The sequence below is a fragment of the Heloderma suspectum genome, chromosome 2, assembly GCF_057233095.1.
Source record: "Heloderma suspectum isolate Gila_16-S chromosome 2, 16-S_ref, whole genome shotgun sequence".
Taxonomy (NCBI): domain Eukaryota; kingdom Metazoa; phylum Chordata; class Lepidosauria; order Squamata; family Helodermatidae; genus Heloderma; species Heloderma suspectum.
Genome location: NC_139459.1, coordinates 16,882,368 through 16,902,898, shown reverse-complemented (window position 1 = coordinate 16,902,898; position 20,531 = coordinate 16,882,368). Strand labels below are relative to the sequence as shown.

The following is a 20,531-nucleotide window of genomic DNA, read 5'->3' as shown; positions in this document are numbered from 1 at the left end:
TCTAAATAGCTATGCAGTCAAGAAAGACATGGTCAGACTTGTGTGTGTTAGACAAATAAATCCAAATGTCACAAACAAGCAGATTCTTCCACTAGAAATAATAACTGAGGGTGTTTGCATACAGTTGTCTAGTTTGTAGGATTTTTAATTACACTTTTAAAATGGCTTTTCTTGGTATTCTTCAGCATGCATGGATGTTACAATATATCATCCTGTGTAACTAATACAAATGGGTACAATTTCTACACAGCACTCAGTCATCTTCAATTTGATATGGTAGTGAAATAAAAGTATGATTTCAGCCATTTATCTTCACAAGTCTCCATCTTTACTGAGACAAGTTGTCATTTGTTCCAGTAATACAAATGTTATTTCATATGCTACTGAGTTGTAGGTGTGGAGGAGATCAATTTTTAAAGGATCGTATTTTTGAGTGGATTCTAATGCCATGATTTGCAGGATGGGCACTTATTTATTTATTCATTTATTTATGCAAGAAAGGGCATTACTGGGGAGGAAGAGAGCATATAAAAGTGCTTCTAAGCCTTTATGCTCAAATCCACAAGGTCTAGAAACTTGCTCTTATATTTAAATCAAAGGCTTAGTTTTTATTTTTAAGGAATTTATAATTGGCTTTTGGGGCCTTGCCTTCTTGCTTTAGAAGAAGAAGAAACTAGACAGCAATATGTAGCCCATACCAAAGGAAGAAAGCTGATATAGACATTTGTTCTTTAGCATACAAGATTTGCAGGTTAATCAAAAGCCTTAAAAAGAGGTTTTAAAGGCTCATTTAAATAATCCAATAGAGGGGAGAAGCGTAACTTCATTGGGAGGGCATTCCAATACTTGGAAGCCATCGCAGAGGCTGTAGTGGCTCAGAACTGGCTAGAGGCAGGCTGAAGGTGCTGGTACCTAGGCTTACTTTTTCCCAGGAACACCATGGAGTGGGATGGTCATGTGAAGAGGCCCATCTACAAGGATGCCTTTGCAACCTGGGTTAATGCACCCCAGGCCCCACCTGCAGTGTAAAATGGTTCCATCTATTCTAGCACCGCTGGATTCTACCACCTTATTGGGATGCCTGTGTAGCCCAGGCCTGAAGCTCCATGAGAATGTGTTCATGGATCTTTGCAGCCTTAGTTTTAGAGTCTCTTGGGAAAGCTCTGAAAAAGGATTAGTGGGGAGAGATTTCATTTTAGCGGACTCTAATTGGTACCTTTTAAAGAATCAATGTAGTTTACCAAACGTTAAGCTTATCAGCACACCCAGCAGCGCAGGCACACACAGGAGGGCTGTAACCTTTTCAGTGATGAATCACTCCCTTCATGGGAGTGGGTGGGGAAGGAGTCAGTAACGCAAAGAATTGTTCTATGCAGCCTTTCTTATGGAAAGTGCAGCGTGTTCCTTAATTTATCGTTTGTGCAGAACTACACAGTGTGCATCCGTTTAGAGCAGGGTTCTTTTTGTTATTTAAAACCTCCCCTTCACTTTGCCATAGAAAACCGTGGCTTTAATTTCCCATTTGTTTGATCTCTGTAGGGTTTTTTTTTGCCATTTGAACTTCCACCCTACAGTATGCCTCATTTTAAAATAAAATCTTTTAAAAAAAATTAATACAGGACTTTCAAGCTTTCTCCCATACGGGTGTGCCCCAGCATGATACAAAAAGTTAATAAAGCTAGACTTAGATTTTCAAAATGACTAGTGAGGTTTTGACCCTTAGCTGGAAACACCGTAAAGGACCTGAGAAATAACTTGTGTCTCATCTTCTAAATAAGCAGGCAATTGCTCAACAAAGTGAATGCCTTTGTGGGGCAGGGGACCAGTTTCAGTTGAGTTAAAGTGTATTCAAGTTCAGAATGCATTATTTGTTTTCTAGAATCAATATGGCAGGAGTATATGACCGGAAACCTTTGGGCCAAATCATGCCCATTGAGCACTGGTGCCTGATTACTGCAACAGCCAAAAGAAATGTGGAGAAAGTCAACAGAACTTGCAGGCAGGGTAGATTAAGGTTACAGAACCTAGTTGCTAATGAGGGTACAATCATCTATATCTACAAGAATGAGTGAGAGCTACCATTCTTTACAAAATGAAGGAAACATTTAAAGACATAAAATTATGAATGATGTGGAGAAAGTTGAACAGAGAGTAACGTTTCTCTTATACACACAGTACTAGAATGCTAGATCAGGGTGAGCAGACTTCAGTCTTGTAGGACCTACTTTGCTTTCTACTGAAACCAACCAGAGATAGGTGCAAAAGATTTAGGATAAAAGAATTCTAAGCCCAGAAATGTGTTCCAGAATTCAACAGGGCTCGCAGTCCTTCCACACAAAAATTCAGGTTACCCCAAGCTTTCTTCATTTCAGCAGTATAATTTAGGGAAGGAAGATTTGTTTTGGTGTTTCTGTTGTTAAACTGTTGGGAGTCAGAACTCCTTCCCAATCTACTGCAAGTCACCCAATCTACCTTCTGCCCACCCCAGTTCTAGATCACTCAATTCAAATCCATTGCCGATAGTCTTGGGACAAGCCAAAGGAAGTATTTATTGAGGTAACACAAAACTAACTCATAGAATTAATCATCTCAAGCTGTGATGAGGGAACTAGATTAGGTAGTTTCAGAAAAGGGCTCAACAGATTCATGGAGGATAAGTCTCTCATTGATGGCTAGAAACCAGTGGAGGCTAGTGGCTCCGATGTCAGGGAAGTGGTGAATCTGCTCCAGATTTCACTCAGGACCAGTCAGAACTCTAAAGGAGCTATCTAAGGTGTGAAGGACTGGTTCTGACTGAAACCTGGAGTGGATTCACCGGCCCACTGATATTGAAAGGAGGCGTAGTGCCCGGTTGGCGTGCAAACAGCCTCCACTGCTATCAGCTATGACATCTGTCAGGGTGGACACTGAGCCCATAGAATCCCAGAGTAGTTCTGATTCTGAGGAAGAGGAGTCGCTCCTGGGAGAGGAGCGCGCTCCTCTTTCCCAGGGCCAACAGCTGACGGAGATTCCTCCCACCAGCATTCCTAGCTTAGATAGCAGTCCTGGGAGTGACAGAGCGCGGGAAGCAGACTTGATGGACGCGCGGTGCCAAATGGAGGGCGCAGAAAGGAGGCGTAGTGCCCGGTTGGCGTGCAAACAACGGCTGCGCCCAGAGGATCCAAGGGAAAAGGGAAGGGACTCTCCCTAGTCCTTAAGTTCAGGGGTCTGCCAGTAATTCCCTTTCAAACGGGGACCAACTGTTCCAACGTAGGGCATAGGTACTCTGCTGCTCATATCTAGTTGCTAACAGTAGAGTTATTAAGTTGTAAAAGAGGAATAAAGCTTTGAAAAGAATCCCTTTGTCTGTGTCTGGACTTGGCTACTGGATTAGACTGAGAGAGGCCTCCAAGAAGCCCTTGACAACGTCTAAATACAACCTGCATGTTCAGAGGGCAGGATACCTCTGAGGACTAGAAGTGGTAGGCAAGCATCAAGGAAAGACTATCTTCTCAAGGGCATGTACTGACTGCAACTGAAAACAGAATACTGGTCTTGATCCAGTAGTGCAATTTATACGGGCGCATTGCTCTTTGGGGCGGGGTTGTTGTTTTTTCATTAAAGAATCTCTACTTGTAACTGTTCCTGGGACCTGTGAGAGGCTTGCTCTTTGTCCACAAAGGGTGACTAGATTAAAGCTGAGAGGGGAAGAAAAGGACACCTCAGAACACATTGACGGTCTCAGCACTTTGGCTACAAGGCAAGGGGAATAAGGATGGCCTATGTGAAAATGATTGTTTTTTATTAGTGAGACCGGTATAAATGTAGCTGTTAACTCTTAATACGTGAATGTCTGGTTCATTCTAAGCTGCTGGGATTTAGCATACTAGAAATCCAATAAATAAACAAGTGGACTGGTATTTATGTTATATTTTTGGCATTGACTGTGGCCCAGAGCATACAACAGAGCATGTTGTCTGTTTGGTGGGCTAAAACAAGACAACTGAGCAGCCTCAGGAAGGAGACAAATAAATTTATTAGAGAGTTGGTTTGAGAGAGGCTTCACTTCCCAGGCTGCAGTAGACTAGGTGTGTATTCCTTTGGCTCCACTGTCCCTTCTGCTCCAGCAATACAAAAATCTCTAGAACCAGAGGCAGAAGAGAGGTGTATACACACACCAGAAGGAGTTAACCCTCTTTCAATTAATCAAAAAATACTGTTGGCCGTCTCCAGCATCAGTGGACATCTGGGGGGGGGGTGGCATTTTATCAGAATGGGGCTCACAACTATCCTGGTTGCGAGTATGACACATAGCGGTTTAACAAAGGACTATAGTTTGAAGATAGAGCAGCACATGCTTTGTACACAGAAAGTCCCAGGCCCAGCCCTTGGCATCTCCAGTGGAAAGGATCCTGAGGAGCCAGAGCTGGGAGAGATCGCTGCAGGTAGAGTAAGCTATACTGGCCTAGATGGACCAATGGCCTTTTGCATATATATCAATATATGAATATTTTCATATTTGAAAAGGATGTGGAACAATGACATGATTTTGTGTGGGTGCTCCAAGGCACACTGTGAGGTTATTTGGCTTGGATTCAGTCATTTTAATTCATTAATTTATTATATTTCTATACTGCCCCATAGCCAAAGCTCTTTGGGCAGTTCACAAAATTTTTTTTAAAAACCCATTAAAAATAGATTATACAAAGTACAAAACTATTTACCTCTCTCTCTCTCTCTCTCTCTCTCTCTCTCTCTCACACACACACACACACACACACACACACACTAAAATTCCCCCTAAGTACTTGGTTACACTGATAATTTGCATGACTAACCAATGTATTACCCCCAACCTTTTTCAATATATGCTCATGGGCAAAGTGGGGGTTTCTCATCAGACATAGTCCTCTTCATGTCTTTGCTACCAAACACCTGAAGAGGGCTACAAACAAATAAGATCTGCAACAAAACGTTGCAGTGTTGAGTGATCCTGTTCAGGGTTCCAGCCAGCCATGCCTTCATTCCATTACCTGTCCCATTTTTCCATTCTCCCCACACCCACTCACCCACAAATTTGTCAGCATTCCATGGGCACTGTGCATGCATTAGTCCTCACTGGGGACTGTTTGGGGGATTTTTCCTCCCTGTAATTTTTTTTCCTAAAGATTTTCTGTATTTCTACAAACCATGGGCTTCCCACAACACTGCTGATACCTCCCTCTCATGCATGGATGGTGTTGTTCTGGCTACAAAAGGAACCACACATGGAGGATGAGTTTGCTATTAGCATATAGGATAATTGTGAATATGAAGCCAGGTGGTCTGAAGTTTCACAGTGCACCTGGCACAAAGGAGCTTTGGGAGGGAACCTGTTCATTACCTGTAAACTGTTCATACCGCTTGAAGGAACCCATCTCCTGCTCTGGGTATCCAAGATACGGTATTACAAGGTCTACCCGTAATGATTGGATAAGTCACATCCAACCATTGTGCAGCTTTTGTGTATCTCGGGCCCTTTGGTTTGAGTGACCACATTATTTTGTTTTCTTTCTGCCTTCCCCACTTTTCTTCCCATCAGGCTTCTTGAGGCTCAGCTCCAGGATCAGAGAAGAGAGCATGAAGAGGAAGTAGAAATACTAAAGGACCAAATGGAGGCTTTGAGAGAAGGGATGGAGAAACAGCAGGATGTCTTCTTCCAGACCCTCCAGCTGTCACCGGAAGCCCAAGTGGAGTTTGGCATACAGCAAGAAATCACACGGCTGACCAATGAAAACCTGGTATGGATAGCTAGCAAAATGCCTACCTCTTCATGCTGTGGGTTGCAGTCTTTTCTTGATTTTGGGTTAGGTTTAAATGAGTTGCCACTTGAGTTGACAGTGTGCAGCAGTTCAGCACATGTGGCCTCCAATTTTCACAAGCCATTTTGTGATGTGCTGTGAAGATTGGCCAGCTTCCAGTGATAACCAGCTACGTGTTTCTAGCTTCCCCGTGTGCAGCAGGCTACAAACCCTGTTGGATTCAAAGCAGCCGCTGTGCAGTTGCTCAGACAGTAGGGCTACAAAAGGTCTTCACTCGAGATGTGCTGTTGCACTCATGCCCTGCTTGTGGGTTCCTGGTCGACAGCTGGTTGGCCATGGTGTGAGCAGAATGCTGGACTAGATGGACCCTTGGTCTGATCCAGCAGGGCTCCTCTTATGTTCTTATGAGATTCTAGTGACCCATGCTCAGCACTGGGCAATATGAATCATTGATTTAAGTTAGCTCCTTATATTTTACAAACCCCTTGCAGACGTTTTGGGCAGGTGGTGGGATTTACTAAATTCCGTGGTCGCCATCCCACACAGTCTGTGTTGGGTGGAGGACATATTCCCCACATCTTCCTTATTTCTTTATGCTTTCTTCCATACGTCCCTACTTGGACCTCAAGATCTTCAGAGGATCTTAAGGTTTGGCAAATGGAGCATGACAGGTAACCATCAGAGAGAGGGGCGGGGGGCTTTTTCAGTAATGGCACTACAGTTATGGAACAGCCTTCTCGGAGGTCTTTGTGGTCTTCTCAGCACCTTTTGGTTTTGAGTACCTTTTTGTTCACCCAAACCTTTTAACCAGTTTTTATCATTTTAGCTAACCAGAGACCCTGTGGCAGTTATACAAACAGAAAGAGAGTGTGTGTTTACAGGGAGAGATGGAGAGATAGATAGTGTAGGTAGGTAGTGTTTATAGAGAGGGAGAGTTAAGGCACAATCCTATGCATGTTTAGACAGAAAAAGGTCCTACAACTCCCAGCATTCCTCAGCCAGCATAACTGACTGGGAAATGCTGGGAGCTGCAGGACTTTTTTTCTGTCTAAGCATGCATAGGATTGTGCCCTTACTGAGACAAACGACTGGTCCATATAGTCAGGGGCTCTCCAGGTTCTCAAGTGCATCTTTTAACTGAAGATGCAGGGGATTGGACCTGGGATTTCTGAATGCAAAGCATGTGCTCTTACCACTGAGGTCTGGGCTCTCCCCAGTGATGCACCGGGGAAGATTACATTTGGTAGAATCGGCCCCCTGAAGAGTGCAGAAATGTAGAGAGCGGACTAAGGATGGGTTGCCTGCTGCTTCCACTTTTACTCTGCTGTGGCATCTTATTAGGAGAACTTTATCACATTCAAACAGATGTGTCAGAATCATTTAAATATGAACGTCAAAAACTGCAGCAAAAGCACTGAGGTGGCAAATTGTAAATTATTAGTGCAGTGTATTACTTCTGTTGGAAGTCAGGAGTCAGTGACCTTAGGTTGTTTCCCTGGATAGGTGGAGGGCTTCAGAGATAGATTTCTCCTCTCTGACAGACAAGAAGTGATAATTGGAAAAAGGAAGCCCTGTCAGGCAAACCACTAATTCCCTTATTGATTTTAACATAATTATTTGTGTTAGGAGAAATGGCTTGTGGCACGCTGTGCAGAACCTTGCTCCTTGTTGAACCTGTTGGCAAGTAGCTCCAACAGTCTAGATCCATCAAACGGAAGCATACATTTTTATGCCAGGATGGGTGTTCTTTACATGCGTAATATTTTTATTACTTATAAAGTACTTCCACATTCTAGAATTCAGCAGACATGAATTCTGTGCATGAATTCTCTGAATCACTAAGAAGTTATTGAAAGTTTCCTTCACATGCATTCTTCAGAACATAAATCACATAAAGCACACAAATCAAATTACACAGTATGAGGACCTGCTAAAGAGTGAGCATGATCTTCAGCATCAAAGGCCATCTTGAAAACCAATCCTAAATTGAAGGGCCATGTCAAGTCTCCACTCCTAGTATTTGCCTACACTAAGGATGGGCGCATCAGTCTATTTCCAGTGCATGTTAGTTTCGCATGGGTTCATTCATAACCCTCTTCTGTTCCATTTCCACATCAGTCCTGTGAATTTTTTTAAACACACACACACACATTCTTACTTTTAATGTATTTTTCACAAAGTACACATTTTTGTATGCATATTATCCTAAAATATGAATTTATGTTACTCAGTTTAGTACATTTTTGAGTCAAGAACTGTACTTTAAAATTCAGAGAAGTGTGCAGACCAAAGGATAACTGCATTCCGATCTGCATATTAGTACAGAGAGTGCAAATCAGGTCAGTTTGCTGACAGATGGGGATTGAACTAAATTCTTGCGCTTCCCAAGCCTTCACCAAGGTTTTGTTTTTTAAAATGTTGATCAGGTATGCATCCCTGCACTTTGGGGCAAAAAATCTCAACATCACATATACACTGGTGGGATCTAAGCTAGCAGTGACTGACCTAGAAAGAGATCTTGGTGGTTGTGGTGGAGAGCTTGATGAAAATGTCGACCCAGTGTGCACCTACTGTGAAAAAAATAAATTCCATGTTAGGCATAATTTGGAAAGGAATTGAAAATAGAGCTGCCAAGATCATATTCCCCTTATACAAATCTATGGTGTGACCACACTTGGAATACTATGTATAGTTCTGATCACTGCACCTAAAAAAAAGATATTGTAGAGTTGGGAAAATGGCAGCTAAAATGATCAAGGGGCTGGAGCAACTCCCCTATGAGGAAAGGTTGCAACAGCTGGGACTGCTTAGCTTAGAAAAAAGGTGAGTAAGTGGAGACATGGGGGCTGTTTTCATGAGTGATTTGGTGCAAAGTTAGAGCAGTCTGAGTTCCCTTGTGAGGGATGACGTCGTCACCAATCTGCTGCCAACCAGCCGCTTCTCTCTTGAAAAGCCGCATTTTCTGAAACTCCTTTTACTCCAACATTTTTTTTACTGAAAGCGGCTCCCTGGAGTGTGCCATGTCCCCCACCCCCACATGAAATCCTGGGCATGCCTCTGTGACCTGGCAGTGATGTTGTCAAGGGGGTGGGACTCCCCATTCCTTCTTGCTTCCCCAATGGAAGTAGTTTTTCCCATTGAGAAAATCCTCAGCAGCGCAGCAGCGACCCTCACATTACCACTGTAGTGGGGACACTCATTCACCTTAGCTAGCCTGTTTTTAATCTTTAACGAATCCCCCCCCATGCATGTTTACTCAGACGTAAGAAATAAATCTCGCTGCCCTGCAGTGAAAGGGTTAAAGGCTAACTTTAGTAACTTGCCCTAAAGCGCTCTTTTGCTTCTCCATTGCTCTCTTAAACACTATTGTGATGTTGTGCTTCTTTGATGTCCTGTAGTTTCTCTGATGTTTCTCCGTTATGTAAAGTCCCTTCTCCACTTTGTCACAGTAACAATCTTTCATGTTTACGGGAGCTTCTCATTGCGAGCAGGGAGAAGAAGAAAGGGAGAAGGGATGGCGGGGGGTTGGAAGCAATAGGCAAAAGTGCACACATGGGGACAAATGGGGTAGGAGCAATAACTCTGGCAGATTGGGGCGGAGGGAAGCTCTCAGGGGGAGCCTTCAGATGCTGCACTGGAGAACTGGGGATTTTGACTTCTTCAGGGAAATCTGCACACATGGGGAAAATTAGCTGCTCTCCATTCATGATGATGTAGCAGCAGAGGGGAGCCTGGAAAGGGGCAGGAAACAAGCCTCTCTTACTGGTTGAGCAGCCCCTGCCAGATTTATGACATTCAGTTCTACTCCCCACACCCCACCTGGAAGTATGTTCCTTTCAAGCGCTGTGTAACCCCTGAAAACAGAATATTAAAGGCACAGTACACTTGGCTGCTTCATGTGTCCCTGATGGACCAAAGGCGATTCCATGAAAATCCAGGTAATACGCCAATGCATTTCTCATGCCGTTGTCGTGAAGATCCCTCCATGGTAGAGGTGTGCAAAATTATCCATGACATGGAGGAAGTGGATAGGGAGATATTTTTCTCCCTCATTATACTAGAACCCAATGGGGTCATCCCATGAATCCGATTGGTGGAAGATACAGGACAGATAAAGGGCAGTACTTCTTTGCATAGTGCATACTTAAACTATGGAATTTGCTATCACAAGATGTAGTGATGGTCACCAATTTGAATGGCTTTAAAAGGGGATTGGACAAATTAATGGGCAATAAGGCTATCAATGACTACTGGTCATGATGGTTATATGCTACCTCTAGTATGTACACTAGAGGTGTACATGCTGGGGAACACAACAGGGAGGATGCTATTTCACTCATATTCTACTTGTGGAGTTCTTGTGGGCAGCTAATTGGCCATTGTGTGAATAGAACGCTGGACTAGATGGACCTTGGCTTGAACCAGCATGGCTCTTTTTATGTTTATATGGTACAACAAAGGATCGAAGGGCTATAGTTCAGTGTTAGACCACGTGTTTCGCATGCAGGAGGTCCCAGGTTCAATAGCTCCACCTGCCCTGCCTTGGATAGTTGGTCGCCTCTGAGTTTGGAATGTTTATAGTTTAATGAGTGTTTATCATTTATTGTTTAAGAAGTGTTTATCGTTTTCTACAGCGCATTTTTATTAAGATGTGTTATCATCTTTGTTTGTGTTCTGATCCTGAGGCTCAGTGTGTTCATTCAGCTTCGGCTATCGGGCAGAGAACTTCGGCTATTGGACGGTATAGAAATGAAATTAAATAAATAAATAATTCGGCAGAATCAAGCGCTAAAGCTTTTCCTGAACAGTACTTCTGTAAGCTGGAGGTGAGGGGGTTGCATTCCCCAATCCAGCACATATGGAATAGCATGCCAAGGAGAAGGGTGGTCTGAACTCTTCTCTCGAACAACCTGAACCACACTGTCTACATCTTCTTCATAGAATCATGTTCTTGATGACGTTACAGCTAGATCAGGTAGTCGACTGTAGCAGGGAGGAAAAAGAGAACATGACAGGGGCTCTTTAAAATAATTCAGCCTCACCCTGAGCAACTTGACAAATTACTCATATTACTGCTATATGAAAAGCTCACAATGCATGATTGATTGGACTGGTGCAGACTGAAATAGACCCTGAAAGAGAAATCAATGTCCAGCTTTAAAAAGCTGGTTATGTGCCATGGATCTAAAAAAACATACAAATGTTAGTACTTCAAAGGGGAAAGAATACAACTTCATTCAGCTGAAAGGAGAAATACATTCCTTAGACTCTCCTGACATTTTGTTCATTTTATCCTATTTGCATCTTGTCCTTCCTCCATTACACTCAGGGCAGATTAAACTTTTTCCCCCACTTTATCATCACAACAGCCTGGTGTGGTAGGTTTTGCTGAGAGCTAGTGACTTGCCACCCAGTGAACTTGGTGACTGAGCAGGACTTTGAACTCAAAGCCCTTCTGATCCAATGGTCCAATCCTCTGCACTAGCTTTTGTTACAGCTTGTTCCAACTTTTTGTCATGGGCATGCAGGAGACTCCATAATGTGGGAGGCAGGGACTTTGACACATGCCACAGAGAGCTTTGGCTATTGGGTGGTATAGACATGTGATAAATGAAATGAAAAATGAAAAGGTGAGTCACCATCCTGACATGAGTGTGCCCAACTGTGACCAGGGTTCTTTGAATAGAACAGTTATGGTTCTTTCCAGTGTTTTTGATTTCTAGTGATTTTCATGCCTCCCATAAATTAAAACTGCAAGCCCTGAGAAGGGCATAAGGCCCTGGAACTTCCCAGAATTAGAAGGTGATGCAGGTCACTTTGAGTCAATGGGCCACAGTGACCTTTTTCTAGGTACTATAGAACCTTTTTACATGTACGTTTTTGGGTTTCCTATTGAAAGTAGGAGCACCTTTGTTGGAGAGCAGAACTGACTAATGCAACTCAGTAAAGCTTGGCAAAGTGCTTCCTTGGCATGTACAGCTGATTTTGTATTTCTGGGGTCTTAGCAAAGTGCAATGCGTGCTTTGTTCTATTACCCAAGTGAAGCAGTTTACCTGGATACAGATGCCATTTCAATCTTTCAGGATCTCAAAGAGCTTCTAGAAAAACTAGAAAAGAATGAAAGGAAGCTGAAAAAACAGCTCAGGATTTACATGAAAAAAGTGCAAGATTATGAAGGTAGGTCTGGTTTCAGATGTACCCTCTGCAGCTGAGGATTTAATGAATCTCCATTCCATTCTGTATGACTAAGAATTCAGTATAACTGAAAAGCTGGCATATCTTTAAATCAACAAAAGCAAACAAAAGAGGTTGCAGCAGTTCATATAACTTTGGGATATAGATCAGGATCTTGGCTGAAAGAATGAGGAGGGCTGTGTAGAGGAGGACAGGGCAGTGTCAGGAGCCATTCGAGTCAAAGTCATCATTACTGGTTTAGTAGCTCAGGGTAGATGTCCCAAGGATATGGGGTACATGACTTCAGTTAATTATCTCCCTGCCTGCCCTGCCCCCACACCCAGCAGTCTGAAGAGTTGGGTGTTCGATTGTGCCCTCTTACCCATAAGAAAAGCCAGCGTCCGGAATGCTTTACACTAAAAGTCTTTCTGTTGGTGCCTCCTGGTGGCCTCTTTTTTTCAGTACTGTCCTCTTTGGTATTGGACCTGCCCATATGGAGGGAGAAACACTCCACCTGCTGGTACTCACTGCATAAAGTGTGACTGTTAAGTATCTTTGCAGCAGTGGTTGAAACGGTGCAACAAGAAAGGAATACAGACATAAGACATCTGTGCAGCCCTTTCGTTCTTTTTATCTAGGTGGCTTGACAGAATGATTAGCTACGGCGGGCTTTGATCCCAAGGACTGGTTTTGGAAAGCTGGTCATTAACTGAAATTAAGCGGAATGACAATGGGATTTGGTAATGCAACAGCTGGCGCAGATGGTCCTTGTCACTGTAATTTACATGCATCAAACGGACACTTTCCACATAGTTGGAATTGTGTCTTAATACCCGTTTTCTTAATACATGCCATGTCTGGGTTACTCACCAGTGGGTACCGCAGTAGTTATCCTCTACCGTAAGCCACTTGCCAAGGTGATAGTAATAGTGCTTTAAAAAGCACCGGTATGATCAACATCCTCTTGTGCAGTTAGAGTTGGGCTTCCTTTTTCTTTGAATACAGCAGGTTGGTATAATGGTTACAGCTGGTATTTGTTCCTTATGGACGAATCCAGAGATCCAGAGTTTAATGTGGAGTATCTAGGACCAGGCCTGGCGGGGGGCGGGGGGGGTTGCTATGACATAGCACAGCCCTCCCCAACTTGGTTAGGGCTTTGCATGGTCTAGTTATGTCATGCAGTGTGAAGAGAAGATCTGGCCACAAGCACTGTGTCATCCTTCCCCAATCTGGTGCCCTCCAGATGTGTTGGACTGCAACTCCCATCATTCCCGGCCAGCACGTGTTGCAGTCCCAACACACCTGGAGAGCACCAGGTTGGGAAAGGAGGACCCAGTGGCTGTGGCCAGATCTTCTGAAGAGGTGTAGCCCAGTCACAGCCTTACCACTCCACCTCCTTCTTATGAGAACTTGACCGCAGACACCAGAGTATCAGTGCGGTTTCAATGTAACACCACATCTCTAAACCAGCCTTTCCCAACCTGTGGCCCTCCAGATGCTGGGAGTTGAAGGCCACTCATTTGGGGGGCACTGGGTTGCGGAAGGCTGCACTGAATGCACAGGTGTGCAGTGACATTCACACCGACAAGGATGAGAGGGAAGTATGCAATTCCATGGCCCGCTCCCAGGCTCTTAAGAGACCTCTCATCTTACATCTGCAAAAGCCCACTTCCAGAAATCGTAAGCTCCAAAGGGGCCAAGCTACTAGAGTGCTGCTTTAGCCCATTTCTAAAGTGTCTCGGTGGCATGGCATTCCGCAATTTCTCTCATTCAGCACCAGTTTATCCATTTGCTTTTCCCAGCTGGTCAAGCCATCGTACAAATGGAAAAGCCACGGCCTGAGCTCAACAGGCAGGTCACTGTCCAAAGGAAGGAGAAAGACTTCCAGGGCATGTTGGAATATTGCAAAGAAGATGAGCCGCTACTCGTAAGAAACCTTATTACAGGTAAATGCCCATGTGTTGCTTGTCAGGCCTGATTATTTATATTGTGGCCGAGTGGTTTTCAAGCTCCGTTCTGGGGTTTCCCAGCTTCTCAGCTGCTGCAATGCGAAGACCAGTCATAGCAGATGCACTTCCTTGAAAAACAGCTTGCTAACTTTATTGACCTTTCCTTGCAATGGGCGGTTGTAGGGCATGGGTGAACAGAGGAAAGATCTCCAGATGTTTTGGATTTAAACTCCCAGAAGCTCCTGCCAGAATGGCCAATGGTCGGGAATGTTGGGAATTTAAGTCCAAAACATCTGGCGATCTACTTTCTGCCCAACCCTGTTCTAGGGCAGTACTGACATTGGAGGGGGTGGGGGTGTTAATGAAATCCACAGCCTTCCTCTCCATATTTAGCCCAATCATACCTCCAGGTCTTCTAAATCCAGTAGCAGGAGGCGGGGGTCCTCCGTCTCCCTGCACTTCAAGCACTGTTCATAGGGAATGTCAGGAATGAATCTGAGCATGTGGAGATGTCTGGCAGCTCAGATTCAGACTCAGATTGGGAACAGCCAGAGCAAGGGGAGGCACCCTCCCTAGTGAGCTCAGATACGGCAAGGCTGTCTTCCCAAGACGTTGACACACAGATAGCTCATCCTAAATGCTCCCCTGCCTTTCCTCCACCATGAGAACCCAGGATTCAGAAGAGAAGGAGGGAGAGAGAGGAGGGCGTGACTTGAAAGATGCTAGGGTCTGTCGCAGAGCAAAGTGGGAAAAGTTAGAGGCGGGGCCCAGATGCACCATCAGGTTGGGCAGTCACGAAAGCCAACGTAGGGGGGAGCATCCCTGTGAAGCATCCCTAAGGGAGGGGCATCCCTGTGAAGCTAGTCTGGCTGAAAATGTCTTGCCCAGACTGCTGGCAACTTCTCTAACTTCCATTTTGGCTCCTCTATTGATATTCGTCGATGTGTGGATTAGCTGTTTCATTACAGTCTGAGAGTTTCCTAAAATCTGCATTTGTAAAGAAGGTAATCTTAACTAATACAGTGGTGAGCTTGAAGCCTTGTTTCCTGGAGTGTGCTGATTGCGAAGGAGGAGGACGCAGGAACGTGACAGGGAATACTTTTCAGTTTTATATGGTGTGACGCTGATAATCCATGAGCTCTGACCAGCATTCCAAGTACATGTGGAACAACGGAAGTCTTTCTTCACAAAGCATGTAATTAATTGATAGAACCCTCTGACACAAGTTGTGTAAAAACCACCTAAGTCAGTGGCCATCAAAAGTAGGGATGTTAGAGAATTCCGCCACGGACTCCAGTGAGGCCGGATTCTTTAGAATCCGTTCCGGAGTCCGTGGCGGAACGGAGCAATCTCCCCCACCACCCCGCGAAATTGTCCCGGGATGGACCCTACCTGGTGTCGGCCGTCCGGTCTGTCTGCTGCCCCTGGTCTGTGGCCGTGAATGGCTGCCCCGGTCTGCAGCTGCCAGTTGCGTCCCTGTGTTAGGTGTGATAGGCTACGTAAGTATTTACGTAGCCTATCAAGGCAAAGAACAGGGACGCAAATGGCGGCCACTATGCCATTTGCGTCCCTGCGTTAGCCGTGATAGGCTATGTATATATTTATATAGCCTATCACGAAAAGAGCAGGGACGCAAATGGCATAGCGGCTGCCATTTGCATCCCTGCTCTTTGCCGTGATAGGCTTCGTAAATATATACGTAGCCTATCATGGCTAACGCAGGGATGCAAATGGTGGCTGCAGTCCAGCAGCCGACGAAAGTCCAGCTGTGGGCAGGCCCAGGTGGCGGCTCCGCGGACTTGCCGTGGAGCGGAGCCAGCCGGGGAGGATTCCGGGGGGAGGGATGGATCACCTCCCCCACCGCGGATGCCCCAGACTGGAACAGGATAAGTAATTCGTACACCCCTAATCAAAAGAGGGTGTGACAGGATGCAGGTCTGTCAGCTGGACTGCAATTCCCATCATTCCCAGCCAGCATGGCGCCAGGTGGGAGAAGGCTGGACTAGACACATCTTCAGTCTGATCCAGCAGACATGTTTTACATAGTTTGCACCTGAGAACCCTTATACACACACACACACACACACACACACACACACACCTCTGTAGCATGCAGGGTTTTCACAGCAGAAACGCAAACCAGCAAGCACATTTTGAGAGAGAGAGTTCCCTGGAAAGCAGCACTGGGGGCATCATATGCTGCAGCACTGCCAAAGCTAAGCAGGTGCAGGCTTGATCAGAAATTTGGATGGGAAACCACTGGAAGCGCCATGTAGAAATGGGATACCAGTATTTCTTTTAAAAGAAAAAAATAATCTGTCATAGTTTATAAAACATTTAAATCAACAAGCGTAATTCCCGTTCAATTTTTAAAAACAGTTTAATGCTTAGACTGCACTGCAGCCTTATTTTGGGAGCAAACTCTGCTGAACTCAATGGGACTTACTTCCAACTATGGCAGATTAGGGAGAGAATCTAGTGTGCAATGCTCATTAGCATCTTGAAAAGGAGCCTTTGATTTGAAATGTGTTGGGATTTTAAGGAACGCTGCACACAACTGTTATATTGGTATGGTATATGGCCCTAACGTTTATGAAGAAGTAGGAAAAATCTGTTCAAAGACACGGACAATGTGAAGCAGTACAAAGAATGGTATACAATATCGCATTTTAGGTATGCTATAAAAAATATATTGTGGAAAATTTGACAAAAATACAGCTGGCAATACAGGCTTGTAAATAGCCACTTTTCTGACTATGGTACACAATAATATTGTTCAAGAAACTTGGGTAAGTCCCAGAGGTTGCCTTAAACTACAGAAGCAAGCTCTGAATGTTCATAAATACATAAGGAATTTGGCTGCATTTCTTCTCAATAGCTTCATTTACCTAATAACTTCAAAGATATCCATAATGTATACATAACTGGGATTTAAAAAAAATGGGACAGTTCTTTGTATAGATTTTATATTGGAGGAGTGAGATCAAATAATGCAAGTAATTCTGTGATTTGGTCATGTGTGTTCATGTGTATATAATATATCATTATGCTGCCAAGAAGTCAGGTCATTAAAAGGTTTTCTCTCCTGCTCACAGAACTGAATCCCCAAACTGTCTCTGCCACGGTACCCTGCCTTCCTGCCTACATCCTCTACATGTGCATCAGGCATGCAGATTACATTAACGATGATCATAAAGTCCACTCCTTGCTTACCTCTACAATCAATGGCATTAAAAAAGTATTAAAGGTAAAAAAGCAGGCCTTTTTTTAATGGGTAAGCTTTGTTCTGATAATTTTAGCAACTAGCATCACAGTTTTAAAGATAGGTCTGCATGGTGGGGAGTTGAGGTTATCTGGGGAGATCACATGTCTGATGGCCCCACAGGACACAGTAACTCCCTCTTCCCTCTCCCCCCAACAATACTGGTTCCCTTTAAAGAGAAAAGACAAAAACTGGATCCAGAAATCGCTTAGGCACATGCAAGGGCTTCTGTAACTATGGCAGGCATTCCATGTTGTTTTAATTTTGTTTTTTTTAGACCAGGAATGGGCAGCGTATGGCTCTCCAGATGTGGGCAGCGTATGGATCTCCAACTCCCATCAGCCCTAGCCACCATAACCAATGGTGAGGGATGATGGGAGTTGCAAGCCAAAACATCTGGAGGGCCGTGAGTTGCCCACCCCTACTTTAGACTAAGGCCTTGAGTTGCACCCTATGCTCTTTTTATGTAAGCTGGCTTGTGTTAGGCTGCCTGAACTCATGGCCTTTACCTCAGATCTCAGAACTTCTACTTCTAGGCCTCACAATTACTAAGCAGAACTGAGCAACAGACAGGAGATTGCAAGGAAGCTGTGATCCCAAGAATTTAATCTAACTGTAGCCTATATTTCAAAGAGGATTTTCATCTTATTTATTTTGGGTTCTTCACAGAAACATGAGGACTTTGAGATGACATCTTTTTGGCTGGCTAACACCTGTCGCCTTCTACACTGCCTAAAGCAATACAGTGGAGATACGGTGAGAGAAGCATAGTAGCGAGGATGGTTGTCCGATGGCTGAAAACGTTGCCAGGACTCTCCATCACGGATGAGCACTCAGTCCATCTGGAACGGCCATACTGAAAGGCACATGGCTCCCATTCATTTCAGTGGGACTTGCCCTGGGGAGGTTGCTGCTGAATTGTTTTTAGTATCTTAGCAAGATAAGAGGGATCTGCAACAAAATGTTGCAGTGTGGAGTGCCCTGTTCAGGATTCCAGGCAGGCCATGCTGTTTTCCAGGATACTCTGTTCCATTCTCCCTGTCCCCAGCCTGGTTTCCCATTTTCCCTCCCCACAGTCAGCTATCCGTGCCCACTGAGTGGGCTCAAGTCCTCATTGAGCTCTTTCAGTGGGTTTCTCCCTTAGAGTTTTTCTTCCAAAAGTATTTTGTACTTCTGCAAATTTGGGGGTTTGCCTGCTGCTATCTCTCCATGCATGAATTGTGTCATTTTGGCTATGTAAGGATCCACACACAGCAAACTTCATTCTCTGCGTGTGGATCCTTACATAGCCAAAATGGCACAATTCATGCACAGAGAGATAGCAGCAGGTAAAACATAACAATTAGTATATAGGATTGTTTTTCAGCCTTTTGTGGAGCTAGCCTTGTTCCAAGTTTGGACTTCAGTTGATTTAGAACAACAACAACATAAATGCCTTTAGATAGTCATCAGGGGGGAAAAAGACTAAGGCTGCAATCCTATACATGCTTTCCTGGAAGGAAATCCCACTGAACACAGTGTGACTCCCTTCTGAGTAGGCATGCACGGAATTGTGCTGTTAGTCTTAGCAAAAATCACATATCCCTTTTTGTCTGTTGTCATGAGAGGATATCAAAATAGAAATCAGGATGGAGGAGGGCGGGTGGGATGTGCATCAGATATCCTATCCAGGAGGAGGATCCTGCTATTCTTCCTTGTCTCTTTACATCCCAGAACATGCTGCCCTTTGTGAGTGTAGAGGTCACACCTGCACAGAGCAGCGTAAGAACGTAAGAGCCATGCTGGATCAGACCAAGGGTCCATCTAGTCCAGCATTGTGTTCCCACAGTGGCCAACCAGCTGTCGACCAGGAACCCACAAGCAGGGCATGAGTGCAACAGCACCCTCCCACCCATGTTCCCCAGCAACTGGTGTCCATAGGCGTACTGCCTCTGATACTGGAGGCAACATATAGCCATTAGGACTAGTACCCATTGATAGCCTTATCTTCCATGAATTTGTCTGATCTCCATTTACGTTGGTGGCCGTCACAACATCTTGTGGTAGCAATAGAACACTCGAGAGTTGGCCTGGTGGGCTCTTGTCTCTCACTGGAAACTCCCCAGGGAGAGAAATTCCTCCTCAGATGGAGCCTGATGCAGCAGATCTACTAATTAGAGGGCTCCATATCAAGCAGGAGACTGGAACCCACCCAGCCACCCTATGATGTCTGTGTAGACATCATGAGGAACTTAGTTTCCCTGCAGCCTGCCTCGAAGTGAGTACTGATTTGTAACCTCACCTGGGATCCAGCCAAAAAGCATGAGGTGTTCCCAGGATTAGCTTTGCAGAAGAACGTTTTGTTTGATGTGCCCACATTAAGGTACGTGGCATTTTTACCAAGATAAACTCAAACTAATCCCAGCAAAATTGCTCCATTCTGTTGCTCTTCCTTTTTAGGGTTTTATGACCCAAAACACCACGAAGCAGAATGAACATTGTCTGAAGAACTTCGACCTCACCGAGTACCGCCAGGTCCTAAGTGATCTCTCTATTCAGATCTACCAGCAGCTCATTAAAATTGCAGAAGGCATTTTGCAGCCCATGATAGGTAAAATGCCAACACCCAATTTAACATAGCACAATGGTGCCTTTGAGGGACTGTCCACATGCTCTCTGCTCTCTGAATGAAACTGTAAAATTACATCCAGCAGAAACAGATCCAGGTCCATCATGTTCTGGGTGAAGAATGCAATCCACCAAGTTGCGCAGCACCCATAATGCCCCAAACACCACTCTTGCACATTCCATTCATTTAAATGTGGCTTGCAGAGAAGCAGTTATTGGTGGTTTGTGCCTGTTGTAAGCCATCTAATTGCAACCCAGGGGGGATCTGTGTGTGTGCAAGTGCACGAATGGTGTGTGTGTGTGTGTGTGTGCGCGCGCGCAAGACAATGTGTGGGGTGGCCCCACCTGGTGGCATGCCATCCCCAACCTGTTGCTACCAAGGCAATATGGCCCTTGGGCTGAAATGGTTCCCCACCCCTGCTCTGAGCTGTGGCTCTCTTCCACCACTAGTCACCCTTTTTTTAGGTTCTGGGAATGTAACTGTTTCTAATCTTTTCCCACCTCCCTTTCCCCCTTCTGTTGTTTAATTGCTTGAAATATGGAATTCATTTGAACAGCATGTTAGAGCTGTAGTATGAATTTATTATACCTCCATGCAGAGGTGTTCATAATTTTTACAGTATGTTAATTGAGTTCTAACCCATCCTATTACCCACAGCATTTTAGTGCTTTATAACCATTAGCTAATTAATCCTTCCTAACACACTGATGCAAGAGGAATACAGAGTAAAATTCACCTGCCTGTGCCAACGGCATGGA

At 44.6% G+C, this 20,531-nt stretch overlaps 1 protein-coding gene across 1 annotated transcript in view; it reads left to right on the top strand.

Moving 5' to 3' along the window:
- MYO5B (myosin VB) overlaps nt 1-20,531 on the top strand; it is a 386,556-nt gene that overhangs the window by 357,133 nt on the left and 8,892 nt on the right. The window contains exons 30-35 of the mRNA XM_084832892.1: nt 5,561-5,759; nt 11,864-11,957; nt 13,757-13,900; nt 16,999-17,150; nt 17,835-17,921; nt 19,605-19,755. Of these exons, the coding sequence (XP_084689018.1) occupies nt 5,561-5,759; nt 11,864-11,957; nt 13,757-13,900; nt 16,999-17,150; nt 17,835-17,921; nt 19,605-19,755 (827 nt within the window). The remainder of the gene's footprint in view (nt 1-5,560; nt 5,760-11,863; nt 11,958-13,756; nt 13,901-16,998; nt 17,151-17,834; nt 17,922-19,604; nt 19,756-20,531) is intronic.